A 26,620-nucleotide genomic window follows, 5' to 3' on the forward strand; every position below is an offset into this window, starting at 1 on the left:
GTTCTTCGTCATGTCTCATGTTCTACCTTCCCAAAATTTTTTCTTTATTATCACCGTAGAAATGCTTTAAACCTTTAATTAACCTCCCTGGAAGGAGAAAATATTTTTAATAAATTGGCATGACAAGTACGTGACCACCTAGAGACTTGGCATCCTCTTGAGTCTTCCTGTTAAAACCCATAAAATTTAAATACCCTTTATTTGGAATTCAATCCACCTCAAGTGAATGTAACAACTCGCAGTGGTTATCTCCTGCAAATGGTTCTATTGTAGACATCTTATAAATCAGCGATCACGATTACCTACTAGAGCTATCGGTAGGTCGCTCGCTCGCGGAAACTCCGGTGATATGAGTTTGAGTTTTGTACGTGTAAGTATAACATGTGATGATGCTTAATACAAAAGCAAAGGATAGGAGTTAAGCGAGAAAACCACAGACAGTATCACATATGTGATGTGAGTATACCATACCTACACGGTGGAGTAGCGATACGTTAGTTATATACATTAAACTTGAATAAAATAAGTGGGAGCGAGAGGGAGACAGGGAACGGGAGAGGGTGACATACGGGAGGGAGTGAGCGAGAAATATGTTTAAAAGAGTAAGAGAGGACATAAGCCGACAAGTCAAACAAGTAGGGGTATAAAAGACCCATGAGAGGATAGGACGTTTTGAGCGTGTTTGGCCTGCTGTTGAGGAGTGTCATGTAGTGTACACTGTTATACACTGTTATAGTAGTTGGAGAACGGTGTGGTGTGTTGTCTTGTGTTGTGTTTGGTTGCGAGTATGAGAGATCACTGTAACTTATAAATGAGAAGGAAAAAGAAGAGGCGAGATACCAAGAGTGAGTGAGTGAGTGAGTATTACTACTAATACACACGTACTGAGCGCACGGTGGTGGACACTACTCGCGCTAAGCGGCAGTTCTTACTTGGACTTGCTTCGCGATAGATTGTATCGCTTTTTCGATTTTACATTGATTCTTCGCGATTGACTGGAAAACCGCGCGTTCTGCCGCTTGGATTTAATCTCCCTCACGTGCATGCATTAATTACCCAGTGTCCAAAGTGCTAAAGTGATTAATCTATTTTATACTCCAAATTAATTACACTTTAATTTTTATTCAAAAATCAATCATCGATCAAATTGTTGTTCGAATTTTTATTAAAGTTTTTAATAAAAATTTTTCATGCTGATGTAATGAAAAATATTTTAATGGTAAGTGAGTTTTATTTTTATTTTTTAATTTTCACATCTACGATGTTCACTTTCACTTATCGATATAATTGCACGAAGGACTCTAAGTGGACCCGAAGAAACATGCGATCAGGTCAAGGTCTTGAGTCGCTTCCGTCGTTCTATCATAATCCAACCGTCTTTATGTTATAATCTTTGCGTATTCATTTTACGATAATATCATCTCATCTTCTTTTCACTTATCTATTTATTTATTTATTTATTTATTGGGTATATATATTTTTCATGATCCCACTCACGTAAAAAAACCTTTCTGACGTTTTTTAGAGCTAATGGAAATAACTCGGGAGTACTTACAGGCAAAGTGAGTTTAAAAAAAATTAAATGCTGCATGGATTGGTTTTTTTTGCTATTTAGTCGCGTATGATATGTCTGTCTACTCAAGTTGTCGCGTAATACTATATATCGTGATTCCGGTATATATATATATATATATATATATATATATATATATATATATATATATATATATATATATATATAAAGTATTAGATGTAAGACGTATGATATTGAGGCGAGAATGAAAGACGTCTTCTGCTTCATCGGATTTTTTATTTATTTTTATTTATTATTATTGTAAAGTACATTTATATATCCATGATATCTATATATTTATATATTTGATATTTTGTATTTGATACATCGCAACCATCGATAGCATCACTTTCTCAGGTTTTCTCATCACAGTTACTAACTACACTTCCTAAATTTGCAAATAAGTAATTTTTAGGCCAGGAAGTTTGCGGTGTTCTTGTGCTAGAACTAGTTCAAAAAAATATGTTTCTAAGATTTGAACGCCACGAACTTCCTGGCTCTAGGAATCACTAATTTTAATCAATAGTTGAGAATTCGCCAACCGAAAAATTAAATTCGTAGTTACAATTTTAGTAACACGTGTATTTGATCTGGTCACTGATCACGGTGTAATAAGTGTACGCAGATACTCGTATGATTTCACTTATTCACAGAAGTATCATTACATCATTAAGTGATTCTGTAATTATTGGAAAGTAAATTTGAATTACAATAAACTTCAACGGTTGTAAATTATAAATAGATCTTAAACAATTCGCGAGATTGCTTTTTTTTTTCTTTTTTTTTTTTTTCATTTACAAAGATTTAATTTAGTACCGGTAAAAATAACGGCCTGCCCATGCTTGCATTCTTGAACCATAAAAGGCAAAACTTTGTGCGGTGGCTATAGCGTTCATACAAGAGCTACTTGCGCCGGCATTTACCAAAAATTATATTAATATTACTTATTGTATAAACCGTAATGCTTACTCCGAATAACCTTTTTATTCATATATAACCGTAACAATTATTATTATCATTATCATTATCGTTAACATTTATTTGTCCTCGGTTCATGGTTTCTATTACCTAAAAAATTCATTTCAAATAATTGGATGACTTGCATCCAGTTGATTTGTATCTATTAAAAGTTAAAGCCATTTGTTGGTATTTTCCGTTGATTAGTTAAAAAAAAAATTATTAAATTTTCTTACCGAGATTTTGAAAGCTTAAATTACTAAACAAGAATTTTAATTAGCCGATAATCTTAATAATAGACTCAGTTTAGAAATTTTTTAAATTTATATATTAAAGATAAGATTTTACATGATTTTAAGTGTAGTAATAGCCTGCGTATATGTATTGTATACATAAATGTAGTTAACACTCGTCAAATAATAACCAAGCTAAGTAAATGTGTATAGCTGAATAAATTTTTTTTTCTTTTTCGTGCTATCAGTCGAGTCTTCGGATATCGTTTGCCCTCGTACTTAACTTGTACAATATAACAAATAGAATATAACAAGTAAAAGCGACGACGTGCATCAGTCTTAGGTAATTACATAATAGTTTAGGTACAGACATACTTACAGTACAGCCACTAATTATTATTATTACTAAATCCTAATGGAGTTACTTCTCGCAGTAGCAATCTGTATAAATATAAATTTTTTGCTCGTATATATTTATGTTGAACGCAACAGGACAATTAAAATTTCGACATTAAGCCTGTGACCTTGTACGTTTTGTTTTAATTTTCTATACATTATAGGTTTATATATACATAAGTATGTGTATATATAGGAGCTATTTATATTTTATGTATATAAGTAGTGACGCAATTTAACAAATGATAAGTCGAGACATCATATGTCTTCGGCAAGATGAGAGGTCACTTTAAATTTGTTTGCTTATATTTTTTGTTGGTTTCATCTATGTGCGATTTAATTATTACAATTTATTTAGCTATTTTTGGGTTAAATTTTTTTTTTTATAGAAGGACTAATGTTTTTATGAAAGTGACATTAAAATTAAAAAATGTTAGCTTATGTTTAAAATTTTAAATTCAAGGATTTATATAAATATTTAAGTATTATTTATATTAGTCATATACAATATAGACAAGGACTTTGAACTCGGTGGAATTTATTGGGGGAACAAAATCGATCGGCGATATGCCAAGAGCATGATCGACGCGTATGTTAATCCATTGATGTCTAACGCGTATTCTGAAGTCAAAGCGTGTAACATTAAAATACATTTTTTTAATATGTTATCTTGAACTTGACATAAGTATCAGTATCATTACACAAAATAATTGATAGTTCATTACTTATTACTTTTTACCCGTGTAATTGTTGAATATCAAAACTTACATCAAGTAACATGTAATTGGTAGTCAATATCTTAATTAATAAAGTATCAAAAATAAAACCGCAATTTTTCATAGTCCAAATTTGCCTTTTATGGATCATTTTTCTGGGATAAGCAAAATCGTAATTTTCATAAATTTTTTATTCAAAAAACAACATATTGCTTCGTGATAATTTTATTTTATAAAACTGGCAAAACTTTTTACTGTTTTACAAAAAATTATTTTTTCATATCTCACATGATTTTTTCAAATCAATAGCAAGAAAACAATAAAAAAAAATTGTTTACAACTCATCAGTACTCTATTATTAAAAATGAAAAACAAATCACGAGTTACTGTATGTATGATCCGGTGTTTTAAACTACGTGCGATGCATATATAGCTGCTTTTTAATTGTCATCAAGTCTTAGAACGTGTATATTTATATCAATGAATATAAGTATAGTATTTAAATGACTAACAAGTAATACATCGTATACATATCATCATTATTGTCATTGTTAGTATAAATTGTTAAGTATGTTAAGCAAAAATAACGAATAGAAGTAAGTACTGAGAACGTGGTTCAGTTGTTATTATATTCGCGTCGATACTTGTTAGTTTGTATCAAGCTCGTGATTACAAATGCCGATGCTTCAGGGCATTGATGCCCTCTGACCCTCAACTCTGTATTTTTTATTTCATTACATCTTACTTACAAATATATAAATATGTAATTGTTTTTTCATTACGTTCTTAATTATTAGGTGAGGTATCTGAGCTGAATTAATTCTTTAAAACGTTCTTTGAAACATAAAAATTAAAATTACATCACTTGGAATTTTATTACCGTCACTATAAATAAACGCTCAGTTTTTATTGATTTTTTCAAGATACATCTCGTCAATAGAATTCAATTGAATCCCAAACATACATTTTTTTTAAGCCTTTTACAATAATCTATGAAAAATTCATGATCTCTGTGATCGATATCGTAGAAAAAAAATGTAATACGAAATATTGACACTGAAAAATTTTTTAATCTTTTATTTCTATAACAAGAATTTGCCGAGTAGAAAAGTATTATTATAAAATTAAAATAATTAAAAAAAGTTAACAAGTATAATTGCTCATAAATTCAAAGACTACAGTATTTATTTAAATTTTTAAAAATAGTGGTTTGCTATTTAGCTTTAAAAATAAATTTACAATAAATCTTAGCGGTAAATTGAGTGGGCCAAATGCTTTTTATTTAGTGTAATTTTTATTTACATTTTTTGTAAATGTAACATTTACCTTCCACGATCTCAGCCCACAAGCTCAAGAGTGAGAGTTACGTGCTCGTGTACTGTCTGTTAAGCTTAATAATTTATAATGAATTGTTATTCGATTTAAACACTAGCAATCTTTATTTATAACATACTTAACTACATCCAATAAATTTTTATTTGCTCCGCTTATCTAACACACATCTATATCTGTATCTTGCAATATCAAATGATAGTAATAAAAAATAATTATCATCAATAGAATTAAAATAATTGTACAAGAAAACTAGACAAAGTAAACAAATTGATTATTATTTATCAGATCGATTTTTAATTGGATCAGTAAATAATTAATATAATAAAAAATTAAATTCGTTAAAAAAAACATACACAATTATAAAATATCATTAAAAAAAAAAATCCGATACTTATCCTTTATGGCTGCTGTTAAAGGAAAGGCTAAATTATTAATAAGTCTCATAATATTGAAGATAACAACGTTAATGATGATATTACGTTAATAAAAAAAAAAATTTGATAACCAATACACAGCGCAAGTGGTAAAACTGGACCACAAGCTATAGAAAGTACCGTTAATCTTATCCCACACAGTTGAGTCGTGAATGAAAATAAAAATAAATTTTTATATTTAATGTAATGCGTTAACCACCGTTCTCATACTCTACTAAATACACAAAAAAAAAAAACTCTATTGTCCTGTCCGAAGAAATTTCTCCCAATTGTCAGTGAACCACTTACCTTCATTAGATGAAGCTGAAGCTCTTGACACACCTTTTTTATTCAAATGCTTATTCTACGACAATAAAATAAGACGAGACACTTAAGTGTTTACAGATTAAATAAAACAGTCTTGTCAATCTGTTACAGATGCCACCAAAGACAAATCGTTGTCCAGCTTCTACTGCGTCGAATTAAATTATTTGTACGTTGTCATTATTTCTAATTTATTTTAATATTAATTATCTATTTAACCGTATATATTATGCTTATGTCTTTTATAATCATTTAGTTTTGATTATTTTATTACAAGTATTTTTATATCGCGATAATTTTGTTACTCAACTTATTATCAAGTCAATATAATTCGAAAATTTAATTGTCGGCATTTTAAATGAAAATTTTTTTTTAATTTTCGTATATTTTTACTTTACCTATATGATAATTTATTGACTGTCGATACTTAAAAGATTATAAAAGACTATTGATGGCTTGTGAGTAACAAAATTTGAGAAATTAATTTTTTTTTATTGTGTGATAGGTTTATGGATTTCATGTGGGATGTGGTTTTTAAGTTGAGAAAATTTTTGGATTTAATTTTACTAATTTCACATAAAATTGTAATGTTGCCTTCAATTGCAACCCACGAGAAATGAACAAAGTAAAATTATAAGGCTCATGCTATCTATAATTATTTTAAAATTGATCAGAAGTATAAATAAAATTATCACTTGAAATTATTTTGAAGACAAAATTTTATAAAAAAATAAAAAACTAAATAATCCAGTTAAAATAATTAATACTGATAATAAACTAATTTCACTATCTCTTGCAATATAAATTTTTCGCAGGTTACGACATTTACATATTACGCCATCAACATATAATTTAAATTTCGATAACAAATATAAACAAAAGCTTATCAGCAATGTTTTTCTAACTAAAAATTCATTTCGAATAAATTTTTCATTGATACTTTTATCTGTACATATTTTTTTAGTTGCTAATAAATATTATTGCGAGATGTCTTACGATCTCCGAGGACACTAGAGGCCAAACCACTTTCGACTTTCGAGTTCGCGAATAAAACTTGCTTGTCTGTTCTTCTGCGATATGCGTAATCGGATATTCGTACTACGGTGGATATTGTCGACACTTATTATTATTATTTTTGTTTCATAAATATATATCAATACACACAAGTAAAACTTTTAAATACACGCCCAACAAGATCCGACATATCATTCGTGATCGGAATATAATATAAAGAATAACCAGTAACTACAATCGAATTGTTACTAGTAACAATTGTAATTATAGTTTCTAGTCTCACATACCATCAGCAAGTAGAGTTATCTTAAAAAAACGTTTCAATTCATAGCTAAGCGCAATACATCGCGTTTCAATGTAATATATGTTTAAAAAAGTTAAAAAACAAGATTGTCAAGTTAACGTATGTTATTAGTTCATAGTAATACTCGTCAACATTATTCTTTATATTTGTAATAACTTGTCTTTCTCGAATATTTGTTTCCTTTCTGTACACGACTGCTGCACAGTTAATATTATTATTATTATTCCCATCGTCATTATTATTATTATTAATAACTTTTTTTTTATCAATTCAAACCTCACACTACGTGGACTGTAAGCCTCTGTGTCTACAAAATTATTATTGACGTATACGTGTCAGTTTGGTCGCTTCCTATGCAAATGTATTGTAAATAGATACACTATAGTACAGCTAGCTTATTCAAAACTATTATTCAAATGCATTTATTATAAAAGATAAATTTTTCGGAGAAAATTTTTTCAACTTCAAACATTATTTATCATTATCAACGCTTTTGTTATGTTAATCACTGGTTATGGAAATGCTTATTTTTGGATGCGTATGGATAAAAAAATAAATAAAAAAGGTCAGCAAAAATGGATAATTTTTAATTTAAAGAGGTACTGTTGGTTATTCAATAAAATGTTCACTCTAACTACGGTCAGGATAGGGAATACATGTTAGATGTACGATTTTTAATTGTTAATATTTCGAAAATTAGCACCGCAAGAAAAGTGATTTTGTATAGTACCTCCTTAAAAATTTTTCATCTGTACAATTTTTTAGTCATAATTCATATAATGAAAATAATATTTATTATATTTGTTAGTCTACACAATCACTAAACTTTTTATCATCGGGATATCTTTTATCGATATCGGCAGCAAACTTTATCAGTGATTCGAAACGACATCTTTATAACGTGTCAACCCAGTAAATCATATTTCTTAATAAATATTATGCAATAAATCTAAATAATTCTCATGGGTACTCGTACAATAATTACAGCCTTTGGAATATAAATAATTTTAATTACAAGCTCTCAAACATTCATTAGCCTACTAACACTGTAACCGGGAACCAATTATGAATATAAATAATTAATAGTTAATAATAGTTTAACTAATATTCATGTATATTTTTTCAATAAATCGTTCCTTGATAATTATTTATCTGTTATTGATTTCAGATCGACAGCAGCTTGACGAGACAACGTCACTATCTAGATGAAAAAAAGTAAAATTAAAAAGACAGCAAGATAAATAATAAAATGTCAGCACGTGAATCCTCGCTGGTTGTTTTTATGCTGACACTGGTGTTACTAAGTGAGCCAAGGCCTAGCAATGGACTCTGCACGCTCGGTAAAAATGGTACCCTGGCTCGGTGTCACTATCTCGAGGACGTGAATACCATTGAAGAAATACCACTGCAGTGGCTGAAAAGTCTCAGAGTTTTATCAGCCGGGCGGCATTTGTCCGCGGACAATCGAGCATTCGCGCATCTCACTAACCTTAGGCACTTGGACTTGTCTAACGGAAAACTCAGGAAATTAGATCCTGGATGCTTTCGTCAGCTGCTTAGTCTTCGGACTCTCGACCTCGCTGACAACCATTTGACCCACTTGTCACCTGGCACTCTTCAGGGATTAGATCACCTTCAGTCTTTGAACTTAAAAAAAAACTTGCTCGAAGAAATTCCTGCTGACGTAGTTGCTCTTAACGACTTGAAGCACTTGGATATATCCCACAACAATCTCAACTGTGATTGTGAGTTTCTAAAACTACGTGACAGTATTATTAAGCGCGGGGTCGCTCTTTCCAAGAAGACGATCTGTAATGCCCCGGAAAGTTTGAAAGGACAACTATTAATCGAATTGAAAACCTATCAAGTCTGTATGGCCGATGAGCTCGACGACAATCTCGATGGCATGCAAATGGATCAGCCACTGGCTGAAGAAGGCTCCGGTGAAGGCTCTGGAGACGCTTTTGATGAATTAGATCCCGAAGATATACCCGATGACGAGGAAAAAGTATCAGAAAGTGAAACTCACTCCACCACAACTTCAATACCCGTTCAAGTGTCGCTGACACCTGAGACTACAACTTCCGGTCAAAGAGATGGAGACGACGGAATTTTCTTCAATGAAGATACTGAAAAACATTCGAAACCTTCTACTACCACAACTGTGTCCACATCTTTAGAAACAACGACGGAAATCCCCGTAGAAATCACCGTGGCTGTTGTTGAAGACAAGGAAGAAAATAAAGACAAAGGAGAAGATAAAAACAATGAAGAAGATGAAGTTGAACACTATAAAAGCAAAGAAGAAAATGAAGACAAAGTAGAAAATAAAGACCAAGTAGAAAATAAAGACAAAGTAGAAAATAAAAACAAAGTAGAAGATAAAGACATAGACGGGGAGCTATGGGAAAAAGAAGGCTCCGGAGATGACGACGCTGATGATCCTTGGGTAACTGAGGGCTCTGGTGAAGGTTCTGGGGTCGAAATTCCTCACATAACTTGGGACGAAGACGACTCACTGAAAAATATGGACAATAGTCAAGATAACACTAGTGAAACGGTGCCTACATCAACGACCGAATCTACAGGAATAATTAGCTCTATTTGGGGGATGCTCTGGGGCACGACTCCACGACCTCCCGCTTCGACTACTGAAGAATTAGATCTTGAGGAAGAGCAATTTATTAAAGCGACATCTGAAGCTACTGAGGAAGAAGAAAAGCCGAAAGAAAAAGTAGAAGAAGAGGTAATCACGCCAGTACAAGTGGTTCCAGTGGAGAACGAAAGTATCAAACCGGGGGTTCTTGATGATGGTAAGCTTGGACAGGTAAGGGTTGAATCACCGGTTGACGTTACTGGGACAGATGCTTCTGCCGACAAGCAAGAAACGCAAAAAGGAATGGGTTCTTATGTGGTTCTTGCAATTCTGTTGGCCGTACTTGCGACTTTGATAGGTTTTGCGGCTTACAAGGGGAGTTTCTGCCGAAAGGGGCGCAAACGCAATGATCACGACGACAATAATGATGTTGAAAATGGAACAGAGTTAAAGGACTTAAGGAAATCACTGCTAGACACTGTGAATTCGACACAACCGAAGATTTCTACTAATGGGAACAGCAACAAGCCTGAAAGTATGCCGTTAGTGAACTCCGGTAAAGGTGATAATGGTATAAAGATAAACGATGACGAACCGACCGCCAAGTACATTGGCACAGTCAACGAATCCGTGGATCCTGTGAAACCTCCGAGAAAATCGTTCTCTCCGGGTGATATTGATAGCAATGATAATCATAAAAAGGATGGGACTAATGGTAAAATAGTTACTACGTCTCAGTTGTCCCCAGATCCATCGATAATGCGGTATCCTAGAGTATCGAATAATAGAGAGATTATGGCTAATGGTGGCGGCAACCGTGACTCCCTGTCCTCATCTGGATCCCACTCACGGCTGTCAAATTTACGACTCAATCAGGATCTTCAGCCGCCTGGTAGTCCTGGTGCTCAACGCGTCAAAATAACTCTTCAAGATATTCCTGACAGCGTACCAAAAACGCCTCTACTTATTACGAGAACAAAAGCCGGCGAGAACCTAGTCAAGACCTGAAGATTATTTTTGGCAATTCAAATTCTATTCCTCGATTACATTATATTGTTTAAATTTATTTAATTTAATATATTAATGTGATGATGAGGAGACCCTTTTTTCCGTTGCTCTTCAGGGTCCAAGACTTTTATGACTTTAAATTTCTTGTTATTTTTTATTATTTGATTGATTAATTAGTTGAATAATTACGACGACCTTGAAGATATATTTTTATATTGACTGCCGTGGCTTGTTGTTGGAAAGCCTTTTCGCGCAATCGATTTCATAAATTAAGTAGAAAAATAATTTTTAATTTATTATTGATTAATATTAATATTAATTAATTATTGATTTTAAGATTGTAAGTTAGCGTAAATGTCAATATTCTAAAAAATTATTTTTTAAATGAATATATATGTATACATTTTTTATATAGATTTTTTTGATGAATATTTATAGATGTAGGTGTAATGAATTTAGAGAAAGTTCAATTCTATAAATATGTAAATGTTAAAATATAATTAGTTATATTTAATTGAATTAATTTAAGTCCAAGTATAGTCTTATAACAAGGCATTATTTATACTGTTGTTAGTTTTAAATGACTATTAAAAACATTATTAATCGATTTTTAATCACAGAATTTTAAAAAATTATAAATGCTCATTTATTACCTTTAAATATATCCTTTTATTCAACAGGATTGTTCCGTGAAAAAGAGAAATTAAAGAATTATTTCACGTCCAGTAAAGTATCTTTATCAAATTTTTTTTATAAACATAAATAAACAGAAAAATAGGACTTTATGTTTTTGAAGAAATTAAGAATTTGTTTTGTTGTAAATAGTTGAATTTTTCATTCTGGTACTTGATATATCATGTTAATATAAGTATATTCATAATATTGATGAGATAAGCTACAGAGCATGAGATACAATCCAAAATAGAATAAGTGAGAAAAGAGATAATATAAAAACCGGGACTTTTCCGGCAGGTGGTAGCAAGTGTTTTTCCTCTGTAGACATATTAGGAAAGGTTTCAAGTTTGAATAAATATGTAAATGAATTCTTTTTTCTTTTATTTTCACCGATCAAGTTTGAGAATTAAAAAAAAATTATTTGTGACGAGTGATACTTTTTTTAAGAAGGTTCATTCACACATGTTAAATGAAATGTCAATCCAATATCTAACAAAAGAAGACAGTTAGTTTACTGTACAATTAAATGATAACATTTACAACTGAATATATTACAAGACATTTGTCATAATAATATTTTAATGATAGAACCTTCCCACAAATACGACTGATGATGAGAGATAAACTTTTTTTTTCATGACCTTCGTAATTTTTATCTTTTATTTAAAGTTCATATCCGAAAAATTTCGAAACTTTTTCTTACATCACTTATCATACAGAAAAATAATTAAATTTCATGAGTTGATTTTACAAACTCCTAAAGCAATGGGTTAATATATATTGATAGCATCAATACTTAAAAAATTATCCATTGGTATTATTGTTCAAAAAATTTCATTAAGCTACATAAATATTTTTTAATTACTTTAAAAAAAAATACTTATTAACCCGCTAGACTGTTATTGAATAAAAAATTTTATTTAAAAAATTCAATGTACATAAATACAAAATTAATTACATACTTTATCACTATTTAAATAATTATAAGATAGAAAAAAAAATAATATTAATAATTACAATTAATAATTTAAACAATTCTACTCTTAGAAATTTGTTCGCTATTATCACACGGTTCAGGCGAGGAAATGAGTAAAGGCGAGGAGGGAGTGTAGAGTGACGGTGATACCGGCGGTATGTAAGTTCCACTCCGAGGTTCTCGCGGTAATTCAATCACCTGTATGTTATCAAGATTCACTCCACGCCTGGCACTGACCATACGATTTTTCAGAACATCCGAATCTTCGTCGTCGCTTGAGTTTCCGTTTTGCTTGAATAACCGCTTCTTCTTCCTCGCATTCGAGGGTCTAGCTCTCAAAGTCCGCTCCCAATTGTTATCGACACTAGAAGCTTCGGATTCGTTTGCGTGACGGTTCTCCAAATTTCTTTCCGGTCGTATGGGATCAATTCGTCTCGATCCGGAAGAAGTCTGGAGAGCGGTTCGTCTCTGGGGGACATTTCTTGTCCTCCGACTACCACTTTGAGTTTCTCTGGTCCTAGAATCAAGAGTGTCTTCGCTTTTTGTTCTCTTGACCACTCGTTTGCGTTGTCGCCTTCGTTTTCGATTAAGTGTCTCGCGATCGAGGGATTGCGCGGATTGACTGATTCCCTCTATCGAGATTGTGTCTAAGGTTTCCAAAGATCGCGCCAATCTCGGCATCTGAACAGCTTCTTCATAAGTAGGTGGGCCTATCAGTTCTTCCGGATGAACACGTGGGACGTTTTCTTGACGTCTTGTTTCCTCCAAATGACTTCTTGTAGAAATAATTTATTTAATTTAAATCGAATATATAGCAGAATAAAATAAAAAATTAAATTAAATTAAATTAACTACCGTCTGTGGAGTATCAGTCGTTCTCTGGCTTCGGCTCGTTCAGCTTCGCGTAATCTCAGCAATGCCTGTCGTCTTTTTTCCTTAAACGTGTGAGCAACAGAGGCGATACTGCCGAAAATTAGGACAGATATCAAAAATCCCATGACCACTAATCCGTAAGTCCTGTCGGAGCGTTTAATTTCAGAGCGATCATCGTTCCAAAAAGACCGACATGCAGTCGACCATGAGTATCCTGATACATTTGCCGGGCTTTCACATATAAGACTCGATGAAGCTGTCTTTGATGACTGAGTAAGATAGCGATATGATGAATACAATTGTATACAGTCACAACGCCAGGGATTGTCGTCTAGGACTATTGTGTTCAGATTGTCATTCAAACTGAATATCTCGTAGCCGATACCTTCTGTTAATCGATTGCCTATTTTAAATTTAAATTTATTATTTCATGATTAAAACAAGAATAAGTACTTGTAAAATATTGCGTTGAGTTTAAACTTACCGGACAAATTGATATTATCCAGAGCAGGCAAATAAGCAAAACTCTCGTTAGTTAATCTCGTCAATCTGTTGCCTTCCAGGTAAAGACTTTGCAGAATTTGCGACTGCAACCCTGAAGAGAACGACTCGAGTCTGTTTTCACTCAAATCCAAAATTTTCAAGGCTGGCATTTGTCGTAAACTTTCTCCGGGCACAAACTCGATTAAATTGTAAGACAAATCGAGAATCAGAGCTGTTGTGGTCAAGTTCACGGGCATTAATTTTATATCGTTGTAAGACAAGTTTACTGATCTCAGATTTACGTTGTCTCGCAGGAGAGCCCGTGGTAGAGATTCTAAATTATTGTGCGACAAATTCAGAACATCTAACTCTGGTAGCCCAGCGAAAGAACTTTGGTTCAGTTGCGACAGGACATTGTTATTTAAATACAGACGCTCGAGTTTTTTATTCTTAGAGAATATTCGGTCCGGTAGAAATCGGATTGAGTTGTAGGAAAGTATTGCGTGGGTGAGTGATGGTAAACCATGTAATCCTGGACGGTCCAAGTTGCATTTTGATACGTCAAGGCGCTTTAATTTATCATGCCTCAATGTTTCTTTTCTGATGAATAATTATTTACAGTTTATTAAATTTTTTATGCTTATATAAATTATTTATTCAAGTAGTAATAGTAATAATTTGTGTGCAAAATTTTTTTCTGTCTTGGATATTTTATTTTCTATCATAATTGTATAATTTATTAAAATACCTGGTACTAAAAGTCAAACTCGGATTATTTGACATCCGTAATTGCTCAAGCTCCGGCGTATTTACAAAAGTAGTTGGTTGTAAATAATTGAGTAAACAATTCGACAGATCAAGCCACTTGAGATTTGGGTGACTTAGATTATCAATTGATTTCAGTGGGTTTTTATCTAGTTTCAGCGACTTCAAGTTAGGAAGTCCGGTTAGTGATTTATTGCTTAGATATGTGATAGCTGTAACATCATGAATTTCATTAAAAACAGCATAAATAGTTGAGTAGAATTTAATTTGAATAATAACTTACAACATTCACTGACATCCAAATATCGAGCACTTATACTTTCTAAATTCTCTAAATTACTGACCGGATTTTTTCTCAAGGTTAAGTGCTTTAGATTAGACAACCTTGAAATCACTTCAATACTTACAAAAGAATTTTCGCTCAAATCCAGATGTTCAAGTTTCCATAAATTTTCAAACTCATCTGGCAATTTATCCAATTTATTGCTCGAAAAATTAATAGAACTCAGTTCTTTCAGACGTCCAATGTCTGCTGGAATACTTTTCAAGTTATTTTTTGACAAATCCAACGCTTCCGTCTAAAATGAAAAATATTAGAATTTTCTTTATTTAAAATAAAAAAATAAAATAAATTACCAAGCCGCTAATTTTTTTCGGAAATTCCTCGAGATTTTGGTTCGAGCAAACGACACTCCAAGGCGCTCGCTCCAGTCGGCATTCACATTTTTCCGGGCAATAAGACCGGGAAGTCGAAAAAAAATTAATTACTAAAATTACCAATATTTCACAATTCTTCATTATTTACAAAGATTAAAATATACTTTTAATCAGAAAATTCCACAGATTATTCACATTGATAAGCCTTAATAAATATTTTTTTAAACTCGACAAGTACACTTATCGCTGGATACGATAACATACTTATAGCATAACATAAAAACTAATAACATACTATTTATTTATTTTTTTATTCAATACCACCATAAAATTGAACAATACTATCCAAATATTCATTTCTAATGAACGTTTTTTAGTTAGATTTTTAACAAAAATTTTAACAGGGCGTGTCGTTATGCTCACCTGCTATTAAAACTACCAACTGACTTATCTTCGACGAACACCTCTCGGCTCAGCTTATCTGAGCGTGAGATAACTAGTCGTTGACTTGTTAAACAATTTCTAACCTAGGTTTGAATTTTCATTTACTTTTGTAAACAAATTTTAAAAATAAGTATTTTTTATTCTTCTATTAACCATGAATTATTTTATTTATGATGATTCTCAATATTTAATAAACAATTTTTCTTAACAATAAATTTGACTAAAAGAAAGTATACTAAAGAGTTGATTGTAAATTGGATATTGAATACATCGGTGGTCAGTCGCCAAAGTAAAGTACTTAAAGCCTCTCTCGGCTGACCCATGCGGATATTTTCCCTTTACTTTCGTCGTCTCAGTAGCGTAAGCTCAAGTAGAGTCTTTCTCTCCTGTCTTTTGCTTTTAAATCCCATCTGTACTGTAGGTTTGAGTAAAGTCTATACTCTTTTCTGACATAACAGATACACGCTACCCATAAATACAAATAATAAATATATAAAATAAATATGAGCATAAAATATATATCGTCCATCTAGTTCATAATAAATCCTGATTCTACTTCATCTTCGGTGCATTTTAACTCGCAAAGCCGGTTTCAGACAAAAAAGAAATTAAATGAAATGGGTAGTAGAAAATCCCTGTGTTGGTCAGCAAAATGTGGTGAGCTAAAGACCGCGCAGAAGCATTTGAATTGCGAAAAAGTATTTTTCACACATCGGACGTGAGCCAATAGGATTTGGTCACACCCTCAGGAGGGTGTAAAAGGTTTAGCTTAGCGCCGGCGCTTAGTCCTAGGGCTTATCCTCCTGTTCAGCGGAAATACCCCTCGAGAGTGCGCCGACGTTATACCTGTTGCTAAAGCCAACCCCTTTACGCGATTTCACAAATCCGCGAGTTTTAGTCTGATCCGCGTGGTCACGCCTCAGGCAGGAGAGTTTAATATCTGTGTATTTTTTATTCAATCTTTCCCTACGAAGGGTGTTTCTTATGTCAGAAATGTTCAAGACAAAATTTTAACCTTAAACTTTTACAGGATAAATATTCTTATAGATTATAATACAGGATTAATAATTATATTTATAAAATTAGATATAAATCAAATGAAATCCTTAGATAGTTAGTAAAAAAATAAAAATATTTTTAAATAATTTTTTAAAGGGTTGAATTAATTGAATTTACTACTGACAATTGACGATCAGTGATTGACCTTCATGAACTTGGTATAATTAAAATTCAATCAGAGCCGTTGCAGATGCAGATAAAAGTTGGCCGCAGGAGAGTAGTCAGTAGAAGCGCAGAAGCGATGAATAAGGGAGTAGAGTTATAATATAAAACCGTAAGTTGGAAATAAAATAAAAATAATAAAAGCAAGTAGAGTGTTAAGAGAGAAAGGTGCGAATAAAGTATAAAGTATTACAAAAGTGAAGTGCCGAGTGTATAAAATGCGACAACAAGGGACCAGGACTTGAGGACACTGGATATAATATCATTTAGTTGGTATCTCTGTCGATAGTAGGGTGCAGGGTGCAGGGTGTTGGTTCTTCACTAGAGACCGGTTATATATTTTTAACGCTTTCATTTCCGTCAGAGTCGTACCGGAAATAGCGCCGCGATACTTGGCGGTGTTTCAAGTATTGATCAGTTTATTCCGGGTACCACCCACCGGACGACGGGTGGAAACCCAGTCGGCTCCTACCCCACACGACAGACCCGGAGAGCTCTACTCCTACTCTTTGCACTCGAGCTACGCTGCGATGAGTCGCTGAGAAATACGTACACTCCTACCCTCACCGTCACCCTCATCCTCAACCCCGCCGGGGTGCTTTTACTCCTCCCTCTCCTTCTCCTTGATCTCCAACTCATTTTCTTACTCTTACTCTCACCCTTATACCTTATACTTATACTTATATAACCCCGTACTCTCGTTCCTCTTTTACCTTCTGCCTGAACTCATCCACCTCTTCGCTTCTTCGACAAGTATCCCTCTGGAACATCTTCAACTATCCTCTGTTCTCGTCTCGTTTATATACACCAGACGTTATTTTCTATTAAAAATCATCTTGACTTTTATGTTTAACTCTTATCTATCTATAAAAAATTACTATTTTATATTGGGTATAGGTATTAATGAAAAAAATTTTCCGTGTGTATCATGTTTTTAATTTTTTTTCTCCACTTTTTTAAATAATATTTATTAATTTAAATAAAAGAATATATTTGATTGAAATTTTATCTAAAAAAAAATCATCACTATGATTATGAAAACACTTATCATTTTCATATATGAATTTTTTAATAAAAATTTCTATCATACCACTATTTTTATAAAGAATTCGTCTGTTAAAGAAATCTAAATAAATTTTTTTGCCTGTACTAACACATATGATTCATTTACAATAAATAAATAAGTAAATAGAATTGAAGACATAAGAATGAAGAAAGAATAGCCACTTACCCTCGAACTCTGGAATAATTTCATATTTTTCTCGACGATTCCGTTCCCCTTTGGTCTTTAAGCTTGTCGGGTATAAATAGCAGCTTATCTTTTGTCAGTTTCGACATCGGGTGCCCTCACCGTGCACAAAGCCAAGTCCTACCGTACATACACATTTCAAGTACTTACACATCCATACAAGTGATTATATGTGTACATGAAAACATATATACTACATGTTTCAATAACTCAACTTTCCTTTCACTTGATCTTCTCGTTCGCTTTCACCCCTTCGCATCGACATAACACACATCACGGGTCTAAGGGGGCGCGACGTCTTTTCAAATGTGCACTCGTAATTGCTCTGGCATGTTCCTAAATCAAATCCGCCGACGACAGTATTTCTTCTTTTTACACTCTATATAACGCTGGGTAAAGGAAGGGGTAACAGCGCATCTACATGTATAAACGTGTAAGATATATATACATACATACATGTTACCTTCTCTTCTTATACTATTATATACTTAATAAAGGTATATACATACTTAAGAAAAATATTTCTTCGATCAATTTGTGACAAAAACTATATTAGTTTTTTTTTTTTTCAAATTTATTATTTCTTTGAGATTTCTTAGTGATTTTTCTAAATACCCAATGTCTGACTTTTTTGTAATTGTAGCAAACAGTTGACAAAAGTCAATCATGTACAAAAATAATTAACGAACAACTTACGAATAAATCTTGAACTAAAAATTCACTTGAAGAGCACAACGATATAAATGTGAACTCAAAAAGCTCAAAACTTCGTAATAGACAAATTTTTGTTCGTTTTGTACTTAAACATAGTGGAAAGTTCAAGGTATAAAGTGCAGGGATAAAATATTAATATTTAAAAAAATTTATTGAACTGAATTATTTCAATTAAAACTAGTTTTTGTTAAAATATTATTTCAAATCAATTGTTTTTTAGCTTAAAAACCTCGTGTGAAAGTAGCCTAAATTCGGTTGGATTTATCGTGTTGAAATTTGAATGGATGCCGGGTGTTTGTGGTTCAGTGCGTCTTTAACGAGATCAGACTGTAGACAGCATCAGCGTCACCGCTGCCAGGTCAGAGAGGCAGGGGAGAAGAAGGATAAGGCGTGGGTGGTGTGGGAAAAGGTCTCGGTGAATAGTAGGCAAAGTAGGTAGCGCCGTATTCCGGAAGATGAGGAGGAGAATCGAATAGAAGGAGGAGACAGAGTTGAGGTGTGGATCCGCGCAGCACTCATCGAAGGTGTGTGAGGAGCGCGCAAGGTGCACATCTGTCGAGTTCCATCCTCTATACTACTCGCGGCACACATCATCCGGCATAAAGCTTTCGTCTATCGTCCTGCTTATGTAATACACCCTATATCTCCGTCGCAACTTTCCGCCCTCTTGGTTAACTTGAGCTAGAGCGAAACCGAACTTGCTATCGCGAGGCTGTCTATCTGTCGTTTCCGTCACATTGTCTAATCACCACGTCACCACAACAACCCTCGTTGCTGTAGGAATTCATTCTCTACTCCACATCTCACCTCTACACCGACAAATCCGCGGTTCTTACCCCTCCTCTCTGTTCTCTTTCCATTCTCCACCCTCGTGTTTTTTGTCAAACAAAAATATCCTTAAAGGTAAGGGTTTAAATATTTTTTCTCTCTCTATTTATCAGGAGCTTCTTCATTCTTATTTCTTTTAGTCTCGGTCTCTTACTTAGCCGACACCCTAACACCTTAAATCACGGAAATTGAATCTGACGTGGCATGCGGGATGAGCCCTATATTTTTGCTAGATTATAAACGCTAAGGGATTGCTTTCATGCGTTATCTTATGTATTATAGGCTGGGGGAGAAAATTTTACTCATTTATTTTATGTAACATTACTCACACATAAATACACTCTTTTATATTCTCTTGTTATTACATTTATTTTTCATTTAAATTAAAAATATTTATTTACTCATACGAAGAAAAAAATTAATTCTATTTAAACAAAAAAAAAATCTGAAATTAAGCTAATCATCTTAAAGAACTTTATTTGTCTTCATAAAGAACTTTATTTGGACCAAGAAAAGTTTATTGATGCTAAAACTTTTCTACAAAATTTATATAAATTTTCTTGATAAAAGATTTTTTTTCCAAATCCAAATTAATTGTTTTTTTGTTCGTTTCAATGTTTATTCATTTATAACATTATAATTAACTTTTAAAAAATAATCCTAAGCTGACTAAAAATTTAAACTTTTACCGTTTATGAGATTATAATTTTCAATTATAATAAACAAATTAGATTTTATAACTAATAATTGGATGAACGCGTGTCATTAAGTTAATCCGTCTTACGCTTTATGCATAAAGAGATGATCCAAGGTTGCTTATCATACTTAGGGGTTCAAAATAGAGTGAGCAAGTAGCGAAGAGTTTAGTCTTAGCAATAAGGAGGGTGCGTTCACGGTTATTTTCAATTATCCTTCGACCTTGCCCCTACACCTACTGTACTACTATTATCATTATACATAATATACCTTTCCCTCATCTTGCCCATAAACTACCATACTCATTTTACATAGTTATAGTTGTAGATGTGTATATATAAGTACATAGTATATAGCTTGAACATGACGGCTCACGTCGAGTCTAGAAGCAGCATACCAGTAGTATAGGTATAAGGAGTGTGGAGTTTCTACCCGTTTAGCTCGCCACGGGAAACGTATATAATGTATGCGAGATGAAAACGCGAGTAAGGAGTGCGGCGTCTTATATACATACCTTTTTCCTACTCATACTGTATAGTACCAGAACCAGAATAGACTAAGATATTAGAGAGGAGAAAATAGTGTGTATGTATGTGTATGTGTATGTGTGTAACGAACTGGGTGAGAAAACGTATCGCACGTCTTTCTTTATCTCCAACAACACAAAGTCCTTCTCTGTTCTTCACTATACGCTGGAAGAACGAGTCCTGCAACGGCACCAGACTAGTAGGGGTGCCCATAACTTATCGCAGATTTAAGGCTCTTAGACTTAAGGGACTCTAATAATAATATAGCGCCATTCCCGGCGGTTCATGGAAATCGCAACCGCCAAGACGCCCAAGAATGAGCGAACCTCCCGCGAGCTCTTTCTTCAGCTCAACGGATTATTGTTATTACATTTTTCTACTTCGCTATATATACACACTCGAGTAGTCGCACCGTGGACTTCGCGAATTTAAATTTAACGTTTAACCCTTTTCAGGTTACTGTTGATTCTAATTTCACCAAAAAAAAAAAAAAAAAAATTTCTTTCATACATAATTTTTCGCCTTGAGAAAAAAAAATTATTTTTCACATTAACTTAACTAAATTATCATAAAAAATTACTTGTAAACTTTTATTCCAATTTTTTTATAGAACTAAAAATGATTTTAGTATTCAATATAATTACCAACTAATAATGGGTTTGGTATTGAATTTTCTAGTTTGAATTAAGTTATTTCTTGATAAAGGAATTTCGTAATAGATATTATAATTATATTTCGCGGAATATTTTTTACAATAGTTTTCAGTAATTAAATAATTTTGTAAAAGTTTTATCTCGATAAATATTGATTCATAAATTTATTGATAGTTATATAAGCTTTGGCGAATCTTCAATGCCACTTATAGTACCGGAGATCTGAAAATTAAATTTTTCTTAAACTTTTAAATGGATAAGACAAATGAAAAAAGTGTGATTTAACGTCGTTGAATTTTCTAGATCTTTTTATGTGATGTAGGAGTATAAACAAAAGCCGACGATAAATTTGGCAAGTCGGAGAATTAATAAAAGATTACACCACGGTTATGGCAGTACCCGGTTGCGATAAGGCCGCGGTGTTTCCCAAGCGGGGCAACTAACACAGTACACAGTATAATACACTATACGCTAGACTGTAGACTGGAGTTGAGGTGAAGGAGACAAGTATACGGTATAGGTATGCCCAAGAAATAAGGATACGCCGAGGTCGAGGGGAATATAAGGCGTATAAGAACACGCTGCTGCTAAATCATCGGATATCTTACCCGTAATACATAAACCACCCTTCGCACAGCTTATACGCCACTCCGTACTTATATTCGTGCGGCTGCTATCTCGCCAGAGACTGCCAGACAAAGACGCCAATGTAGATGCCACATCAGCAATAACCTTCTCGAAATTACTGTCAAACATAAGACAGAACGCCAGTAAAAAATATAACTTAACTGAAAATTTACGTCCTTTGCATTTTTATGTTTACTTCATACCCATGCGGTAGTCAGTGTAAATATTTATATTTATATTGATAATGACAAGCACGAGCAAATTTAGTTATAGTCGTAGGTATCTAAACAGCAAATTGACGGATCCCTTGGACTCACGTCACTGTTGACTTGATATTAAACACGGGATAAGACACCGACTTTGGGCTGGCTATAGCAAATACTAGTCACTGAGGGATACTATTAATTGGGTAATATCGCTAAGGGCGCAGTACACTTTGACGCTGACAACCGACGAAAGTAGAAGGCTCTTTTCTTTGATCTACACGGTCCATTTCACAACGTTGTGAACTTTTTTAATTAATTAATTGATGATTTATTCAATCTAAGAAATTACTTGAGCTGCATTTGATAAGCCGGAAAATATTTTGTCTTAGAATCAATGCATTATAGTTTCTATAGAAATTTTTAATAAATTAATTCTCATGAATTTTTTTTTTATCCGTCTGATTGATAGATTCATTAATCATAATAAGATTGTATTTATTCCATAAAAATTTTATAATATACTTTGAGTTAACATTTATAGATTTAAGAGCCATTTATTGATCTAAAAAATCAGTCCTTTTTATTATAAATACAACAAATAATTTAATCAAAGAATTATATGTTTCTTAACTTACCGATAATCTGTGTTACAAAATCGTGGTTATAATACATATTCATATATTACAAGAATCTGGTAGTAAGTTTTTAGCGGGCTACACGGTTAAGATATTAAGTATGAATTAAGCCCACGAAGAAAAGAAAACTGGTATCTTAGTCGTCTTATTTAGTACACAGGCACCAGGAAGTACTCAGTGATCTATGGTAGGATTACGGTAGACGGTATTTCTTCATAACTGTTTCTCATGTTCCACTAGACCCCTTTCCTCAGCCGCAACTTTAACCTCAACCTCAACCACCGTCGCTGTCTAATGGCTATCTTCCATTTCTCGTCTTTACTCTATATAATATTTCGGGTCTCTTTTCGAATTATATTAATACCCTTTCCCATCTTAGTTACACACACGGGTGCTCGATGGTCCACACGTGCGCCATGTTGCTCGGAAATCTGACAAGAGTAACTTACAACCGGCTCGATATTATATCTATTGCAGCAAATAAAAGCTTCTGCTCATAGATAGAGTGCAGGGTGAACGCACCCTCCTCCGGGCTCGCTTTAACACAACCGCCGCATCACCACAACTACATCAGCCTCCCGCGGGTTCCCGGACCTGGAAAGCGCCAAAGAACCGCTACACCCGTGAGAGGGGGGAGCTTGTATCTTAATAACATTCATGAGCTCAGATATACCCAGTAGATTTATTACCACGGCACCCACGGATACTACCAAGATTCACCCATCCCCTAAAGCTTTCCTTTAACTCGCTGCCGTTTTCTATCTTACTTTAACCGCGTTACTACCCCCGAGAAACTTCATTTGAATCTATTCTCTTATTCTTTTGTTATGTATGTCTGATTCTTAATCTTATAAATGAATTATTATATCCTTTAAATTATTCGATTTCGTTTATTTTAATTTCTTCACACTGAAAATATTCATAAATCACTTTGTTTTATTTTTTTTATCTAACTATTATACTTAATTAAAAATTTTCTTCAATATAGCTTTTAGAAAATAATTAATTATCTTCGAAACGAATTAATTGTCTTCTTAAAATAATTATTGATCAATAATATTAATTCTTATAAATAAGGAAAATATTGTTGACATTTAAAAAAATAATTTAGTATCAAAGTTTAATAAGCAGGATATAGGACATTGTGAGTAGAATAAGCTGTTAGGTTCGGGTGGGCGGTTGGCTGACTACCCTTCCACTCAAACCAAGGCAATACAGATTTATGTAAGTATTTAACGCAAGCTCTTTGCTTTATCGCGGGGCGACCAGCCAAGTTGTCCCGTCTTGGCCGTCCGAAAATTTACCATTACGCTCTTCCTTGCCCATCTTAGACTTACTTCATATTTCTTTATCGTCATATAAAGTACTCACGACTATTGCCCTAGCCTCCAAGCGGATTTATCCAGTGATCAAAAAAAAAAAAAAAAAAAAAAAAAAATTAACGTTTTAAAAAAAATATCGAGTTATTAGAAAACATATTTTAGCAAATGGATATATTGATATGACCTTTTCAATAACGTCGTATACTTGGTCTTAGAGATTTTGCCGAGAGGGTTGATATTGGATGAAAGGGGGAAATAAAACCGATCGTGGTCTGTTGTCCCGAGACTGGCTAAGGAAGGATTTTGTGCGGTCGACCGTGTAAGAAAGCTAAAAGCCATCGGTCTATCGACCTCGATGACTGTCTTGGTCTTGGTCGCGACCTCTAACCTCTCTTTTATTTTATTTTTATACAAATAAATATTTTTAATACTTTCTGTAATATTTTTTTAATTAAAAAATTTTTCAATATTATTAACAATAGTATTTTATTATTATTTATTTTAACGCAAAATAGTTTTTGATTTAGCTTTTAGTCATTAGTTCAAACAATTATTGATTACAATTTTATTATATTATAGTACGATACTCAGATCAAAGACATAATATATTTTTAATGAAGACTTAAAATTTTTTATTATATTATGATTCAAACATTTTTTTTTCAAGAAGATTTTTGTTTTTAATCAGTAAAAATTATTTAAAAAAACAAAATTATGGTATCTTTTACATAAAAATTAAATGATCAACAAGCAATATCAAAAGATTCTTAATACATACTCAGTTAAAAATTTATAATTTATGCGCAAAAAAGTTATACTTTACTTATGCATAATGTAAAATAAAGGGTTATTATGAGCAGCAAAATTAATCTTATGTCTTATCGTAAGATTTGTACAAGAATTTAAAAGGGGGTAGTAGACTGGCCGACACAGAGTCTTGTAAAATCTTAATACTGTCTTAAGCCCCTCTCGCGCGACATAAATTATGTATCGTCCGGGCGCGTAAGACGTTTGGATCCCGAAAGCACCTGGTATACCAGCAACTCAACTCTTCCACCCAGTACTACCACTATAGCACTACAACTACAGCTCTAACTATCGCTAGTCTGTTTATTCACTAGTCGAGAACGCACTTTATCCTCTCGCAAAATTCATCTTCTCTGTTTCTGCTTAGTTGGTTGTTGTTGTTGGTGCAGGTTCATTGTTGTGGACGGAAAATCCTCTACACTCTCTTATACTCAGACAATCCAAGTATATAAAGTGAGGTCCCTAAATTTTCTCAAAGTCTATAAGGGTTAAGGAATTAACCCAAGTCGTGAAGACACGATGAATAAGAGGGTGAAACGAAGACAACGAGTATAAGGTATAAGGTATACGGTAGTCTTGAGCTCTGCGGTATACGAGTAGGGGTATAAGCTTAATAACCCTCGATTCAGACTTTATTCCAGGGTACAGAGTCCAGAGTCCAGAGCACCAAGTTCCGTGTGCTTGAGAGAGAAAAAATAAATGACAGATAAAGACCCTTGGTGAAAGCCATTACAAGGATTTCTTTTATTTACGCCAGCGAAAAAGACCCTAAGAGACTTGTTACTTATTCTTTCTCGTTTACTTTACTCACTGTGTATTATATCTACTCTTCTAGAAACACCGTGTCCACTCATACTAAAGTTATTGACTTAAACTCGAGAGGCTAAATACCGTGATCTCGAATGCTCAGTAATCTTTGTGATACCACGATAGATCTTGCCAAACGATCCAGATAAAAAGTATCCTCGATGGATTTCCGACAGCATTATATACTTACTAGATAAGTTAATTCTTCGGAACGACCAGCAAACACCAGCTCGTATATCAATTAAGCCGTGATTGCGGATAAATACCGAGGGCTCGCAAAATATTATATCATTTTTTTACGGGTCATTTATTTTTTTTAATTAATATATTGTCGTGCTTTCTTTATCGTATAATCCGCCTGTAATATACTGGAATTTTAATCTTAATGTTTTTTTTTTTTTTTTATTTATTCATGAGAGTTTATTAAAACGGAATTTATTTGGAGTAAGCGAGATAATTCATCAGAAATAATGTTAACTACAAAATAAAATTAAAAAAATTAATTTTCATAAATAATGTTTTGAACTTTTGATTAAAAAAAAATTTTATAGTAACGATGATAGAACAATTAACTTAAAAAATAATA

The 26,620-nt window shown here is 33.0% G+C and overlaps 2 protein-coding genes across 4 annotated transcripts; one reads left to right on the plus strand and one right to left on the minus strand.

Annotated features, from left to right (window-relative positions):
- Positions 1-848: 848 nt before the first annotated feature.
- Wdp (Leucine rich repeat protein windpipe) lies at positions 849-11,912 on the plus strand. Of its 2 annotated transcripts, XM_074246653.1 has the most exons (3): positions 849-1,219; positions 6,062-6,116; positions 8,434-11,912. In XM_074246653.1, exon 3 carries the CDS (start codon positions 8,515-8,517, stop codon positions 10,867-10,869), a length of 2,355 nt encoding a protein of 784 aa, XP_074102754.1. In that variant the 5' UTR covers positions 849-1,219; positions 6,062-6,116; positions 8,434-8,514; the 3' UTR covers positions 10,870-11,912. The 2 variants fall into 2 exon arrangements, with proteins under 2 accessions (XP_074102754.1, XP_074102755.1); XM_074246654.1 differs by lacking the exon at positions 6,062-6,116.
- Positions 11,913-12,441: 529 nt separating this feature from the next.
- On the minus strand, positions 12,442-15,709 carry LOC141529902 (uncharacterized). 2 transcript variants are annotated; one of them, XM_074246649.1, is made up of 6 exons: positions 15,278-15,709; positions 14,925-15,219; positions 14,625-14,853; positions 13,878-14,476; positions 13,376-13,796; positions 12,442-13,292 (listed from the first exon to the last, which is right to left on the minus strand). In XM_074246649.1, exons 1-6 carry the CDS (start codon positions 15,437-15,439, stop codon positions 12,572-12,574), a joined length of 2,427 nt encoding a protein of 808 aa, XP_074102750.1. In that variant the 5' UTR covers positions 15,440-15,709; the 3' UTR covers positions 12,442-12,571. The 2 variants fall into 2 exon arrangements, with proteins under 2 accessions (XP_074102750.1, XP_074102749.1); XM_074246648.1 differs by having other exon boundaries at positions 12,442-13,295.
- Between the last annotated feature and the right edge of the window lie 10,911 nt (positions 15,710-26,620).

This window comes from Cotesia typhae, unplaced genomic scaffold (genome assembly GCF_013202065.1).
Source record: "Cotesia typhae breed Kobodo isofemale line unplaced genomic scaffold, CoteBio_Ctyphae contig_48, whole genome shotgun sequence".
Taxonomy (NCBI): Eukaryota; Metazoa; Arthropoda; class Insecta; order Hymenoptera; family Braconidae; genus Cotesia; species Cotesia typhae.

Coding starts and splice junctions, on each gene's coding strand:
- Wdp (XM_074246653.1), top strand. CDS start 8,515: ATGTCAGCACGTGAATCCTCGCTGGTTGTTTTTATGCTGACACTGGTG.
- LOC141529902 (XM_074246648.1), bottom strand. CDS start 15,439: ATGAAGAATTGTGAAATATTGGTAATTTTAGTAATTAATTTTTTTTCG. Junction 13,797..13,877: donor GGATAATATCAATTTGTCCG/GTAAGTTTAAAC, acceptor AATTTAAAATAG/GCAATCGATTAACAGAAGGT. Junction 13,296..13,375: donor CGACTGATACTCCACAGACG/GTAGTTAATTTA, acceptor TATTTCTACAAG/AAGTCATTTGGAGGAAACAA.